The 16,605-nt window shown below is 37.1% G+C and overlaps 1 protein-coding gene across 1 annotated transcript; it reads right to left on the reverse strand.

Annotated features, from left to right (window-relative positions):
* Positions 1–1,220: 1,220 nt before the first annotated feature.
* On the reverse strand, positions 1,221–10,896 carry LOC138716487 (uncharacterized). The gene is made up of 2 exons (XM_069849628.1): positions 10,090–10,896; positions 1,221–3,769 (listed from the first exon to the last, which is right to left on the reverse strand). Exons 1-2 carry the CDS (start codon positions 10,559–10,561, stop codon positions 3,393–3,395), a joined length of 849 nt encoding a protein of 282 aa, XP_069705729.1. The 5' UTR covers positions 10,562–10,896; the 3' UTR covers positions 1,221–3,392.
* Positions 10,897–16,605: the final 5,709 nt, after the last annotated feature.

Raw genomic sequence — 16,605 nt, forward strand, 5'->3', positions numbered from 1 at the left:
TTCTGTTATTACAACAAAACATGAAATGGTAAAGGTATTCCTTATGAAGGTGCAATACGGGGAATGTTTTCATGACCTGGCACTGGATTGAATTGATGAGATGAGCACTATGTTCCGACTGCCTTTTACACCCAGGAAAATACGTACCGGTATTTAGTTTCACATAAGGCTGAGATGACCCCGTGCCTGTTCTGGAATTTTGACGAGAAAAATCTCTTCACTGCCCGTGATTGAACTCGGGATCATCCAGTTCATAAATAATTCTTCTAATAATTAAGCTACCCAGCTGCCACACATAACAAAGAAAAACTATAAGGTAGGTATCTCTAAGTTCGCCAGTTCTCCAAAGTTCGCCACTCGTCATTTTCGTTAAGATACGATATCTAGCCAAAAGTTTGCAGCAGTAACTTGATTCATGATGCTTTACAACTTCATCGAATACGCAAGGTGCATTACCAGTATCTCTTGCTATAAGGTAGTCGCCATATTGTGTTAACTGTTGTTGTCGGTATAAGATTTGCTCTGTAAGTATCCGTTTCATCCAACAGAATAAGTAATGCATTTACAGAGTGTAATATATTACTTTAAAGCATATTTTGTGTATTTTCTGTCTGTATTTTTAGAATTACATTTACTATAGTTATGTGCTACTTTATGACATTATTATTAAATGTTGGATCTGTTCTTAAGCTCGCCACTGAAGCTTCTTCCGTGGCCAACTTAGGATCTTTCATTGTTGCTTCTCTGAGAGCGTTTTTAAACAGTTGGAAGGTAAAATAACTGATTACATTTTAACTTTAATATTTAAATGAGTGATATTTTAGATATTTTATAGATAAAGAAATATTAAAGTTATTAATCCTGTGATAATTTGTTAAATTCCTATTATGACTATTTTTTTCTGTATTAAAATATATTACATCTATACTCCGATGATATTAAACTATTATTTGAATTTACAATTGCGAACTTAGGGAACACATGCTTCAAAACTTCGCCAGTTGCATCTCTCTGTCTTGTTTTTGTACGAGGAGTACTTTATTCTTTACGAAATTTTTATTGAAGATTTCTTTAGTATCAATATTACAAAGCAATTTTTTTATACTTTCGAAATATGAATTCATCATAAATTTAAAAATAAATTTGCTTAAGGTGGCGAACTTAGGGATGCTTACCTTACATTAAAAAAAAAAAAAAAAAAAAAAAAAAAAAAAAAAAAAAAAAAAAAAAAATGTCTTTCCTGCTTTGTTACGGTTTACAATCGACTAATTGTGAGTGACTCCTGAAAACAACTCTTAGAGTTTGTTTGATTTTTTAGAATGAGATAGTATGATCAGTATCGCGTTCCGACCGCATTTTACACTCGGGAATAACCCGGTATTTAGTTTGACAGGAAACTGAATTGATCCCATAATTGTTTTGGAAGTTTGACAGCGAGAAAATCTCTTTACCACTTGTGATTGAACTCGGGACCTTCCAGTTCGCAGCCAGTTGCAATACCAACTAATCTACACCGCCGCCACATATCACAAGGAGAAACTATTACGTGAAATGGAGAATAACAATGTGGCTTTTCTGCTTTCTTACAATTCGCAATCAACTTACTGTGAATTACTCCTGAAAAGTAACTGCTATAGTGTCTGGTATATGATGATGTGACCAGCACCACGCTCCGACCACACTTTACACCCTGTACATAACAAGGATAAATTATATTAAACAAAATGGAACTTTCTGGATATTTCTGGTATAACTTCAATTTTCGCAAGTGCAAAACGTTAAAGAAGTAGCTAGTAGAATGTTCGGAATTTTCTAGGAAAATATGGAGAAAATTACTTCTGTATAATGCTGGTTGCCTAACATTTATTGGCCGGTCTCTCGAGCAATTTTGAAGCTTTCATTTTATGTGATGAATCTATAAGTTTTATGAGTTTCTCGAACGCTCAATAGACCTAATGACTCCTTAAATAACTCAATAACTTAACCTCTCGATGTTGGGGTGGGGGATACGGAATCTGTAACTCTTCTTGCATACGCAGAACTACCGAAAGAATATATTGGTCTTCAGTTTTTAGTTCTTTCCTCTGAAATACCAAAGCGTACTATGGTCCGTCCCAGGAATCTGTAGACTAAGTTTGCGCATGTGGGTGGAGTCTATCTGTGCCGGAGTGTATTGCGGGCAGCATCAGCTAGAGGCCGCTAAGGGGCAAGATGCTCGTGGTAGCAGCAGATGGTATTAACCAGAGTCCGTGGATATCCAGAGTACCGCAATCCTTTACGCCGGAAGTGCCGACAAATCAACCATCGTTATTCCAGCGCGCGCTATTTGACGTATACGGTTGTATAGTGAATGAATGTAGCTTATGTAGCCTAAATCAGAGTCAAATATTTTTAATTTTAAGGGCCACGGACACTGGCCTAAATTGAGTTTTACTTTAAATGTTCATAACCCAAGCGTGTTGAAATGGAATAACAATGGCAGTCGATTGCGCCACTCTGGATATCCACGGACTCTGGTACTAACAGGAAGCTTTTCGACCTAACATCCTAACAGCAGTAGAGGTCAGATAGAAATGATCCCCTCCCTGTAAGCTCGCTTCGTTCAAGCAATGCCCCTCCCCACAGCGGTCATTGTTCCTAGCCCTCCCACGTATCACTTGCGCAGAGCTCTTGTTTCGTCTTTTTTCTCTACATATTTCTGGGACGGAGCATAGATATATTGGAAATATTTACATTACTAGAGATGGCGACTATGGTGTTTATTGCTATATAGCAATATTATAATTCTTCAAAATAAATTTATCGTCTTCATATGAATTAGCATTCCATATTGTATAAAACATTAATAGATCAAGGGTGTATAGAAATAATGTTGATTTCTTTACAAAATATTGCGAAGAATAATTTCAGAAACGTTTTCGCTTGAATAAAGTTGCAATCACGGCTTTGGTAACAAAGTTACAAGATAGCTTATTATGTATTACGCAAAAAATTTATCCTTTGAGGCAACTGACCGAGTATACTAATAGTTTTTATATTTTATGAAATTTTATTTTGTGAATAAAATTGTGTTAATGTCTAGATTCCCGAATTAATGTAATACATCACTAGTTCCAACTTTTGAATCTAGCAGAACTCCTTCCTCATTCGTTAAGTAATATATTAGTTAACAATTCGTTAGTAAACTAACAAAACTTTCGATAAAAATAGGAATTATTAACTGTAAGGACTGGTAAGTAATGAGTCATTATCTTGTCTTTCGAGAAATCGGCCATATTATGTTGGTGTATCGTCAAAGTAAGTACTTCAGTATCTAAAGTTTCTTTGGCAGGATATAGGCGTGGTTCTCTTTATGAAATATAGAGAAGACAAATCAGAGTCTGGATGCCAGCTTACGCTTTGTAACCAAGGGGGCGCACTTTGTTCTGTGCCCTGTAGGCAAGGGGATACATATCCGAGGTGCTGCGTCTGTAGTGGCCATGACCCGAGGTCTCGAAGTGTCCTCCGTGCTCGAAGCTGGTGGAATGGTCGTGTTCGAAAGAGTAGTGCGGTGTTTGCAAGATCTCGTACGTGGTATGGCCTTCGGAGTGCTTTCCTCCGCCCATCAGGCCGCTGAGACCTGCCAACGCCGATAGTACCAGCGCGATCTTGGCCACCAGCAGGGCTTTGCCGGCCAGCACGGCCAATCCCTTCATCCCCATGGCTAGCATGCCGCCCTTTAGAAGACCTCCGAGCAACAGGAGACCACCCATCTTCTTCCGGCGACGACCTGAGAAAGAAATGTGATTTTGCTTTGATTTACCTGCAAGAATTATGAAGAATGAGCACATACATTTAGCTACTTCAGGTACTGACCAAAATTCGTGAGGATTTCTTACCCCTAACCTTCTATAAGAGGTCCTAAAAGTACGGTCAATATGGCCCTGAGTTAACTTTTAAAAAATTAGATATTACATGACCAAATGACTATAAAAGGACACTAATAGCTTGGTATAAATCTCATTGTTCATGGTAATACACTATCTATCAAAAAAATTATTGGGCACTGTTTTTGCCCCTTTCGAACCTCGTGGTACCACTTCTTGTTGCTATAACAGTAGCCACCCTGTCAGGAATGCTCTCCACTAGTTTGTGTAGGATATCCACTGGAATGCGTCGCCATTCTTCTTGCAATATGGCACTCAGTTGGACAATGGAAGTTGGCCCCATGTTTCGGGGGCTACTATGTATGGTATGCAGACAATAATATTCACCGGTTGGACTAGCCTGCACAGAGTTCTGATCTCAATCCCATTGAGCACCTTTGGGCCGAATTAGACCGGCGATTGAGTTCTCGGGAGATGCGGCCAACTTCCATTGTCCAACTGAGTGCCATGTTGCAAGAGGAATGGCGACTCATTCCAGTGGATATCCTACTAGTGGAGAGCGTGCCTGACAGGGTGGCTGCTGTTATAGCAACACGAGGTGGTACCACGAAGTTCTAAAGGGGCAAAACCAGTGCCAAATTACTTTTTGGTAGATAGTGTAATTTATAGAAGTAGCATTTTATGTAACGACAATTTCAACTGCAGAGGTTTTTCAGCACCGGAAATGGCTGACACTGCTGTCGGGTAACGGTTATCATGTCTGACAGTGAAACAAGCACATCCGGGTTCAAATCCTGGTTGGAACAAGTGAGCTTTTCTCGACTAAGGGATTCTGTAGGCTGTAGAGGGAGTTCGGAGGCGGCCCGCAAGGGAATCTGTAACGCGTGGGCTTTAGGGAATCTACCTCATTTCATTCCGAGTAGTACAATGGACCCATCTAAGCGGCCTACGTAAGTCCCCTCAGCCCGTTCTCCTCTCCTCAAGAGGGAATAATATATAGTCTGAAGTCGCCCTCGGTAGCGTAGTTGGTATAGCGGTGGTCTTCTATGCTCGAGGTTGCGTGTTCGATCCCGGCCGAGGTCGATGGCATTTAAGTGTGTTTAAATGCGATAGGCTCATGTCAGTAGTTTTACTGGCATGTAAAAGAATTCCTGCGGGATAAAAATTCCGACACACCAGCGACCCTGATATAACCTCTGCAGTTGCGAGCGTCGTTAAATAAACCATAATTAAAATTTTTTTACTTAGTCTCAAGCAGTGGCGTACGGAGAATTTTCGCATTATTAAGGATGTTTATAATTTGCATTATCGATATTTTAAATTTTTCGTATTATTATTATTATTATTATTATTATTATTATTATTATTATTATTATTATTATTATTATTATTATTATTATTAAAAATATGAACTGTAAAATGCACAAAACAAAGGAATGATTCACAATAAAGTCAGAACTGTAACGAACGGGTGAATACCGCTCTTGAAATGAGTTTACAATCGACAATGCACAACATTTAACATCTCAACTGCAGAACTTTCAAAACAATCTTTTCAATCAATATGTTTCACAAGTTAAATTCATTTTGTGTCGGCTTCATTTTATTACAAGGTCGATGCTAGGCAGTAGGTCTCTCTCTCTATAATAAAGATAACTTTGTTATAATTCGAACATGCCGCAGCACCAAACACAGGGATTATATTGAAGGAGAAGTAGGAGGACTATGCCTTATGTCGATGTAGATTTTGTTACTCTGACAGTAAAAAGTTAGAGAAGGGAACGCGATTATTGATAAAAAATATTCAAATCTAAATATGTACTTTTTTAAGTTCAAGAAAGGGGGTTCAAACCCGGTAATCCCCTGCGTACGCCCCTGTATCGAGAATTTCGTTTTAGTGAATTTTGACTACCAATTATATCTCCAAGTGATAATTTCGTTTTGTATCTCTTCGAATGAATCTTTGACGTAGGCCTAAATGTTCAGCGATGGTGTGCGCCTCACTGCGGAAACCTAATTAGTAAATAACTGCCTACCATCCATCCAACGTAAAACGTTGCGGACGCAGATGTATAATTTAGATAAGTTAAACGGTAATCGTTGTGGCCGCTTGGTGGCCGAGTGGTTCTGTTTTCTAATTCATGACACTTTCTCCGAGCACTCGGGCGTAATTAATGCAGCAAATAAGGCACCGATTATTCGCCTAGTGCCTTCCTATTTACTCGAAGCGTGACTGATTTCAGCTCGGATAAAGCGTTCCTTAATGCAGGGTGAGCATAACTACATAACACAAGGTTTTTATCTGAATATTACTGGTTTGTACTACATATTTGTTGCTGCTACTTAGACCCCCCTGCCTGCTGTCGAATTCAATAGGGATATCCTTAATTAGCACCAACAGATAGCGCGCGTGTACTTTGAGGGATGCGCTTTGCGTGTGCATTTGTTTTCTGGTGTATTTTATTGGGTTATTTTACAACGCTGTATCAACATCTAGGTTATTTAGCGTCTGAATGAAATGAAGGTGATAATGCCGGTGAAATGAGTCCGCGGTTCAGCTCCGAAAGTTACCCAGCATTTGCTCGTATTGGGTAGAGGGAAAACCCCGGAAAAAACCTCAACCAGGTAACTTGCCCCAACCGGGATTCGAACCCGGGCCACCTGGTTTCGCGGCCAGACGCGCTGACTGTTACTCCACAGGTATGGACTTTCCGGTGTATAAATTGAGGATTTAGGTAGTGTATTAGTACATTAAATACTCTTAGAAACAACTCAAAATGCCATTTTTTTCGTGTTCCTATATGTAAAAACCAGATCTTCATTCAGGTCCCGAATAATCTGAATATATGCTTTAAACCTTAAAAAATTTAACCAATTAAATTGCGCCTCGAAAGTGCTAGCTATTAAACAAAAATAACTACTTCAAGTAAGGAATTGCTGACTACACTTTCAATTTGGAAGAGGGGAAAGAAAAATTAATAAAAACATATGCAACCTCGACAGCAAGCTATGTTAGCTTAGATTATATTCAGTACTTCTACTATTCTCTCATCTACGTCTCGGACTCCCCCAAAGGTCTTTTTCCCTCTGGTCACCCAACTAACACTCTATAGCCTATGCATTTCTGGATTCGCCCATACGTGCTACATGCCGTACCCATCTCAAACGTCTGGATTTAATGTTCGTAATTATGTCAGGTGAAGAATACAGTGCGTGCAGTTCTGCGTTGTGTAACTTTCTCCATTCTCCTGTAACTTCATGCCTTTTAACCCCAAATATTTTCCTAAGAACCTTATTCTCAAATACCCTTAATCTCTATTCCTCTCTCAAAGTGAGAGTCCAAGTTTTACAACTATACAGAACAATAGGTAATATAACTGTTTTATAAATTCTAACTTTAAGATTTTTTGACAGCAGACTAGATGACAAAAGCTTCTCAACAGAATAATAATACGCATTTCCCATATTTACTCTGCGTTTAATTTCCTCCCGAATGTAATTTATATTTGTTACTGTTGCTCCAAGATATTTGAATTTTTCCTGCGATTTGGAAATAATTGGAGGAAAAGAATTGTTAACCGTATCTAAAAACATGGAATAAAATATGTCAATAACACAGTGAAGTATCGAATTGTAAATTCAACATGCTTTATTCTGACAATTACGCATCTTACTCCTGTTTTTAGTAAATACACTCTTGCCTTCAAACTCACAATTTATCTTACCTTATAACCTTAAATATGTCGTCACTGTCTTATCCTTGAGCCTGCTTCATTGTTTCTTCTTTTTCTCTGCGATAATTCTTTTTTTTTTACTAACATATTGCTTGATATGCAACAAGGTTATTTTCTGATTGTATAACGGTTTGTTCTTATCACGTGATTCCTATGTATATAGACCTACAGGTTTAAGTACCGTATCTCATGTATTTTCTCCGTTTCCTTCTTTATGTTTATTCAGTTCAAGTTTCTGGCCATATAAACTCAAGGTTTGAAAGTAAAATGGAAAGACAGTGTTGTGAATTTTTGGAAAACAATAATTCCTATCGCTGACGAAATATTTTTGGATAAAATTACGGTTACAAATAGATCGTACTAAACAAGGTATTATTTACTAAGACCAACAGTAAAACGCGTAATTGTCAAAATAATGCGTACTGAATTTGTAATTAATTCGTGATTCGATTCTTCACTGTGTACCCACGAATTACGGTCTGCTGTCAAGTTTGATAATTCCAGGACCATTGGGGACTGAAGTAGGTGAAAAGTGGTAGTGTTATTTTGAAAGTTACTGCCTACTAAAGGATGCACTGGAAGGAATGGTAAACGGGAGAAGAGTTCGGAGCAGAAGAAGATATCAGATGATAGACGACATTAATATATATATATATATATATATATATATATGGATCATATGCGGAGACAAAGAGGAAGACAAAAGATAGGAAAGGCTGGACAATGCTGGGTTTGCAGTGAAAGACCTTCCCTTGGGCAGAACACTGTGAATGAATGAATGAATGAATGAATGAATGAATGAATGAATGAATGAATGAATGAATGAATGAATAAAATCAATAAAAATTATTGCTAAAACGACCTTAAAGAATATGCGCTGCGGGTTGCTTACGCCAGGGCATACCTCGTGCGAGTTACAATATTGGACATCTATGCTAGTGATTGCCATGTTTATCATTACATCTATATACATTGACGAAATTGCTAGACAATGAATGATTATTATACCCTTCTACTCCCATAATTTTAACAAAAGAGAAGATGCATTAACGTTAATGTTTGCAGATGATCATATTATTATATGAGCCGTTCAGAGCAGAAGTGGTGTAAGTCAAGAATTGGTAATGAGGGTTAAAGTAAACATTCTGTAAAATGCAGCACAAAGTAGCAATTAATATTCAATTTATTTAAACTATTAGTAATCAGTGGATAGCAAGGAGGACATATTAACTGCTACTTTGCGCTGTATTTTGCAGGATTTTTACTTTAAAGCTCATTACCCAAATTTTACTTACACAACTTTTGCTCTGAACGGCTCATATCTAATTTGGAAGATAATCTCCAGAAATCAATACATGTATTAAATAGAATAGCAAAAGAATATAAGATGACAGTGTCCCTAAATAAAACTGAAGTGATGGCTTTCAAGGGAAAGAAGTGCATCCGATCAAAAATTGTAATTGAAGATAATGTTGTGGAACAAGTTACAGAATTTAAATACTTAGGATGCAATATATCATATCAAAAAGAGTCTGATCAAATTAAAAAAAAATGGAAGTATTTAATTATCTTAATGGCACTACAAAAAGATGTATGAAAAATAAAGCAAGAAAGCCGCAATATTAAAATTGTATAAAGCAATGTCAGTGCAAAACTACTGTATGGGAGCGAAACTTGGATCATGACAGAGAAAAATAAAAGCAAACTTGGAGCAAATGAAATGAGATTTCTAAGAGCAGTTGCTAGCTATAAGAAAATAGACCATAAAAGAAGTGAAGATATAAGAAAGGACTCCACACCTGTGGAGTAACGGTTAGCGCATCTGGCCGCGAAACCAGGTGGCATGGGTTCGATTCCCGGTCGGGGCAAGTTACCTGGTTGAGGTTTTTTCCGGGGTTTTCCCTCAACCCAATATGAGCAAATGCTGGGTAACTTTCGATGCTGGACCCCGGAATCATTTCACGGGCATTATCGCCTTCATCTCATTCAGACGCTAAATAACCTAAGCTGTTGATAAAGCGTCGTAAAATAACCTAGTAAAATAAAAATAAAATAAAAGAAAGGAATTAGATATGTATAATCTGAACGATAAAACTAAAGAGTATAAAACCAAGTGGATAAATCATGTACAAAGCATGAACGTAGAGAGACTACCATTTCATTTTAAGAATAATAAACCGGTAGGGAAAAGAAATATAGGAAGACACAAAAAACGGGGCATGTAGATTGCTACAGACAGTGTCTAACGCGCGAAAGAAGAAGAAGATTAAGATCATTACGTCTAATATTCGCCCGTTCAAACTCGGCCAAGAGTGATGGATTTGTAAGTGAAGTTCAGTTTTCTTAATATGGCTTCCTTTAGAAAAGAAGTAAAATCTGCAGCTCTTTGTCGCATAATTTGTGGCACGTGAAAAATTCTTGTCTTTGATAGAGTTCCAGTAAGATAGCCCGGCAACTATTCCTAGCCCAAGTTCTCTGGCGCTACTTACCTTCTTCAACGTCGTCGATGAGCCGGGGCATGTCCAGCTGTATGGAGTGAGTCTGGAAGAAAGCTGCAGTGCGGCTGAGCAGCATTTCGTTCAACTTGCTCTGCTTCTCCTCCAGATCTGCCGGTAGTGCCTCCTCGTTCAGTGGTTCAAGTTTCAGCGCCCTGGCTGTCTCTTCTCCAGCAGTCTTCACGAAGTTGACACCGCTGCCGAGAGGGATAGATTTAGTAGCCAACAGTCGATCCGCCGCCTTGAGAGCCCTTATCTTGAGGCAGGCGAAGAGATTATCCTTCTTTCCGCAGTCTTGGTATACTCGTAACATAAGTCTTGTGAAGCTGTCATCGTCGGTACTGGAAGCCACGACGCAGGAGAGGCAAGTCGCCAAGGCAACGATCTTGATTGTTATCTTGAACATGTCTGCTCGCTTGGTGACTTGTTGCTTGTGTAAGAAAAGCTGTATGAATAATGCCTTCATTCGGTAGCTGCGACTTTTTATTACGACCGGACATCAGTGAAGGGATGTCGGCAAATGGGGGGCAGAGAAATGGAAGTTTCAGAGCGTTGCGGAGAGATGTGCAGCCATGGTGCGTTCCAGATTGCAGGCAAAGAGGATATCGACAGCATTCGGTACATCACGCAGCGCTGGAAGCGGGGCTTGAAGGGAAATACTCACTCACTCACTATCCGCGAAACTTGTAATTGAAGAGAGGGTATTTGACACGTTTTCACAGAGTAATTTACTTTCTCTACCCTGTTCCATGTTACTGCTTCTTCATTAGCGTCTTATCGCTGTTGAGTAGTTAGGAGATTTAAGAGTCCTTAACCTCGTCTGTTCTTCGGTATCATATAGTACAGGGACATCATTTTATTTTCACTTCAATTTTTATTGTACCGTACCTGAATTTTTAATGTACTTCACTCCCACCCCCTCTACTAGTAAACTTCCAACCGGTCTCCATACAGAACCTAGGGTATGCGGTCATAGTAAGCAGTACTGAGTTAGTGAGTATAGTACGTTCCAGAAATACGTTTGCGTTTTCCAGTGGCGAAAGAGATTTCAATATTGAATCATATTTTCGCACAGGTTCTGTCGTCCGTTTGCCTACGTTGCATCCCGGTTTCCCCAACTCGCTTCTGTTCGCCCCTCTGTAAAGATTAGCTCTTTTGTGAAAATATTAATTTCTGTTAAGAATTGAACGTTTACGTAATATTATACAACTGTTTAAAATAACTTAAATAAAGGGCCTCGTTAAGTAATTAACTGTCACGTGACTTCCTCCCCTTTCTACGACCCTGCTACATAACCACTTGGACGGACAGTAGATAGCATGTCTGAGTAATTTTATCTTTTAGGATCGGGCAGAAGTGAAGATTGAATTTACAGTACGTAAAGTACTCTTTTATAGAGTAGGTACAGAATTATTTCAACATGAGTTACTAGTACGAAGGCCGAAACTGATAATTGGAATTAGGTATAGTAGTCTGTAGTGCGATAATATGCACAAAAGAACTGAAGCCTGTATCGAAATAAACGGCCAGCATTTTAAAAAATGTGTTTCAATATCCATATTATAATTATTTTTCAATTTAACTTCATTCTCTATATTGTACGCTAATGTGCTGTAGATAGAATAATATACACTGCATAATGAATACGTCCGAATGGATAGCTCAATTCGTGAGTAAAAACACTTATTGTTAATACTGTACTGTATTTTGATTAAACAAAAACTTAATAAAAATTAACAAACTGAAAATCCCGATATTTCCTAGTTTACGTAAATGGATGAACTATTTTTCTTCCCTCCTATACCTAGTAAAGTGATTTGTTTGTATATTACGCCAGTATCATCGAACTCCAGTCGTGGAAGGGGGTAGCAAACGGTGTTCTCAATCTTTACTCCAAAGGTATAGCAAGGTTAATATTAAAAATGTTAGTAAAAATAAAATTATGTCCCTGTATAATAGCTTAGAAATTCATTCATGTCATTCATTTTGCGCTTATAGGCTATAGGTCCGTGGCCTGAGGTATCTTATTCCATACCTTCTGCGCTTTCTGGTTATCATTCGAGTTTTTTCTATTTACTTGTCACTAGATGCTTCCAGTTGATTGAATTTATCATTTCGTCTAGTCAGCAGCATGGCTGAGAAAGCAAATATAATTGCCGATTTGTTATATGTTAAATGAAATAATATTAACTGTTGATACATTCTTACACATTACTTGTTCAAGTAATAATAATAGAAACATTGTTTGGAATCTCATACAGGCGTACAACACTACTTTTTAAGAGGTATTATTGGCGATACCTTTGGCCACTAGCATGACTTTTCATAAATCACATTACTGTAGTTTTTTATAATAAGTAGAATAAATAATATTGTATAAACCTGATAGCTGTTATTTCATGCTCGCATCATTTCCATATAATCAAAATATTCTTTACAATATAATACGCTTCACTAAAAAGTAACACTGATAAGAAGGTAGGGGTAGTTACGAGCAAGTGATGAGAAATGACGACAAACTAGCTCTACTAAAATAGTTTGACAATGCATCCATTTTTATGTCATCGACTGAATTCGGTGTGAAACTAGTAGAAGACTCTTAAGTGCTGGTCAAAAAAAAAAAAAAAAAAAAGAATACTGTGCCCGTGTATTGCATCATACTCCAATAGATGGACAGTTTAGTAAAAAATTGTGGGAAAACCAATTCGTATAAGTCAATGCCTGTAATGGAGAGTGTGTGAAACTGCCAATCAGATGTGATCACTGTACCCGTGTATTGTATAATACTCCAATAGATGGGCAGTTTAGTAAAAAATTGTGGGCAGAAACAATTCGTATACTAAGTCAATGCCTGGAATAGGGACTTTGTGAAACTGCCAATCAGATTTGATCATTGTACCCGTGTACTGTATAATAATCCAATAGATGGACAGTTTAGTAAAAAATTGTGGGCATAAACAATTCGTATACTAAGTCAATGGCTGAAATACAAAGTGTGTGAAACTGCCAATCAGATGTGATTACTGTACCCGGGTATTGTATAATACTCCAATAGATGGAAAGTTTAATAAAAAATTGTGGGCAGAAACAATTCATATAAGTCAATGGGTGGAATACGAAATATATATGTCACGTAGTGTTGTTGCTGTTATTCTGTTGTTATTATTCTTCACATGTTTTTTTTTACCGGTAGTGTACAGAGCATACTTACAGAGCATCTTTTTTTTCCACGAAGGAAATATATTTTCTATATACTGTATATATTTAACGAGAGTGTTATAGTTGCCATGACTTCTAAGCGTAGTGTTGCTGCTGGAATACAGATGCTTTCATTTCATTATTTGTAAGCAATTGCATGCGTTTTTGTAAAATAAATAAAACTGAATGGATACCAAATTAAGTCCCCATAGAATCCCAGAATGTCACATATGATACCTAGCATGAAACAAGAATTGAGGTCATGATACAAATTTTGATTGGTTAGTGTTTGTCTTTGTATCGCCAATTATCCAATAAATAATATTTTAACATTTTTTTTTCCTTTAAATTTGTCTCGGGACTGAAGAGGTTAAAGAGGAAGAACAATTGTTTGTATGCATTTGAAGTCTTGACTAGTGTAATATGTAGACTTCGTGGAATTGCCACGAGAATCGTAAGGTTTATTACGCACGCGGTATAGACTGTATGAGAAGGGGACGTGCGACGGATAGAGTATGCCTCTAATGTAAACAGTGAGCAGTATACTGCTGTTACAATGAAATCTGTATCCTGCATTCAAGAAATATAATGAATGATCATTGAAGTAGCAAATGTCTTAACATGTAAATACGCAATTATTTTGTAGTGAGATATATCAACTCTTAAAATTTAATGTAATATACTCGCATCATCCTTGAATATGTGCATTGCAGTAAATAGTTACGTACATTTTGAGCGAATGCAAAGTGAACCTCCTCCGATGGTCACTCAAACACTTTTTATATTGGGAAAATGTACGTTCAACATCACACGACGTAATAGGTACATATTTGAAGAACGGGAAGTCACTATATTTTAGTACACCAACTTCAGACATCTTGTCGTGACCTGATAGTACATCATTTATAATATGAAATTGTGAATAGGCAGAATTTTTAGCAATAATGTTTCTCAACTTACTTTTAACTTTTTCTGCAATTAGTGAATTGTTATTTTGGTAGCGGTTTGTGATACTTTATCCACTATATTAAGTGCGTCTGAGAGTTGTAGTTTAGACGATTCTAACAAGGTGATGCTTTTGGACACGATTTTAAAATTAGAATAAATGAACAGAATATCTTCCAATATCTGTTCAGAAGGAATGATTTTACAGCTGCAACAGCGGAACTGTCTGTACTATCCAATGCATCAATTACCTCCATTATTTTGCCGTAATATTCTGCATAATAATTAACAGCTTCCAACCACGTTCTCCAACGGGTCAAGACTGGCTGAGGGGGTAAGGATATTCCAGGGGCAATTGTTTGGAACAGCAACACTCTCATTGTAATATGTTTGATTGAATTCTTGTCTGCACTGAACAAATGTTAAGCTTTGACTATTCCAACGACAGTAATATAAAACAAGTGCTTACATAGGTATACTTTAGCTGTAGCTGCTCTATCTATTTGGACCGGTCACAACTCTTAACATGAACTGCTTATACTACGAGACCGGGCGGTCGCTCACCTCCTCTATACTACAGTACATCGGCAACCTGATTGCATGCTGCGTGTGGCAATTCAACGAAGTCTAATAATATGTAACTAGTCGGTGATGTATGCAATGGAGGGGGAAAGGAACTGGCCAACCTACCCTATTATCTCCTGGCCTAGTTGCTCATAAATGGTGTCTTTTTGGTATCACTTGTGAGGTTCAGACCTGTCTTCGGACAGTTGACTAAACAAACAAGTAACCAAATGACAAAGTAGCTGATTGATTCATTGTATAGTCCAGTTTTGCACAAGTTAATTACATATGTACGTCCACAGCAGCGTTTAGACCTATTTTAAAGCATTTGATAAGCTTTTCTGGTATTGTATTCTATTTATTTACATTCAATAGTATTCATACATCGCTTCACAGCTGGAATATGGAACATGTCAAAAAATCTCCAGCGCACACACGCACACACATATAAAATTACTTTCCTCACTTTTATATAATTGGATATATTACACTATAAAAGTTACTAATGATCGTCAATGCACATGACCGTCTCAAGATTAAAATGTATAACTCCGTGATTACCGAATGCGTGTATGTTGTACGATAGCTGCAAGCTTGAGCTAACGCGGCACGTAAGAACGAAACGGAACAGATATCCACCCTTTCCTAGAACTAAATGAGCTACAGACTTGGGGTTTGTTTTAAAAATAACTTCCATCTTCGAAGGACATTTCTCCCGCTTTGACCCTTGTACCAATCAACACCAGAAAAGTTTTCCGCTGGCTGAATTTTTCGTGTTTTCGTGTAAACATTTCTGACTACGAAAAGAAAGAGACATTCTGCATTTTCTTATCATTAAAATGTAGATTTAAACTTACGTACGTGGAGAGTGAATGTTTCTTTGCCAAGAGTAAAAAGAAAAAAAATTCTAACGGATTTAATATAGGATTTATGACGTGATATGTTTTCTGTACCGAAGATTTTACATGTGGGGTAAATTTTCATTATATTGACATTTTAACCCTTAATTACTATGTAAGATATTTTTCATTAACGCCAATAGATGCAGTTTCAAATTCTATATGTAACTATATATTCACGTGTTTTTATCAACTACTATATATTTTACGGAAATGTGGCAACCTCGTTTGATTAGAAAAGGATAGCGCTTTTGGTACATTCATGAGAAGGAAAGAGACGAATAGATTCCATTCTCTGCTCTACTGCAATTTAAGGTCCGAATACTCCATGGTATTTATTTTTGTCAGGATGTCACATGATTGTTTTTACAATACATACATCCTAATAATAGTAATAATAATAATAATAATAATAATAAAAATAATAATAATCATAATAATAATAATAATAATAATAATAATAATAATAATAATATACTTGTGTAGCGAGAGAATGATACGCTACAAACAAAACTAGCTATACATGTTATATCTGGTTACTATGAGATCTTTGTCCCCATTGATTACACTTACAATTTATTGTTAGAAGTATAACCAGATTGGGAAATTTGTTTATCTGTAGTTGTCAAAGTTTTGAAAATACAGTAATTACATTCCCACCTTTGGTTCTTGGAAGCAGCAATCATATTTTATACGAATAAACAAGTGATAACAAAGAAAACAGAAGATTAAAACGAGCTCAAACCTATTAAATAGAAAAGTTCAAGGAGGTAATTTACTGAATGTTATTGTTGTTACTGATAACTTGAAGTTGACAAAAGGAATTGAAATTATGGAATATCAAACAGGTAGAAATAAAGTCCAGAAGATTTGGAAGCAAAAAGAAGTTACATTAGTTTCAATA

The sequence above is a fragment of the Periplaneta americana genome, chromosome 16, assembly GCF_040183065.1.
Source record: "Periplaneta americana isolate PAMFEO1 chromosome 16, P.americana_PAMFEO1_priV1, whole genome shotgun sequence".
Classification (NCBI taxonomy): Eukaryota; Metazoa; Arthropoda; class Insecta; order Blattodea; family Blattidae; genus Periplaneta; species Periplaneta americana.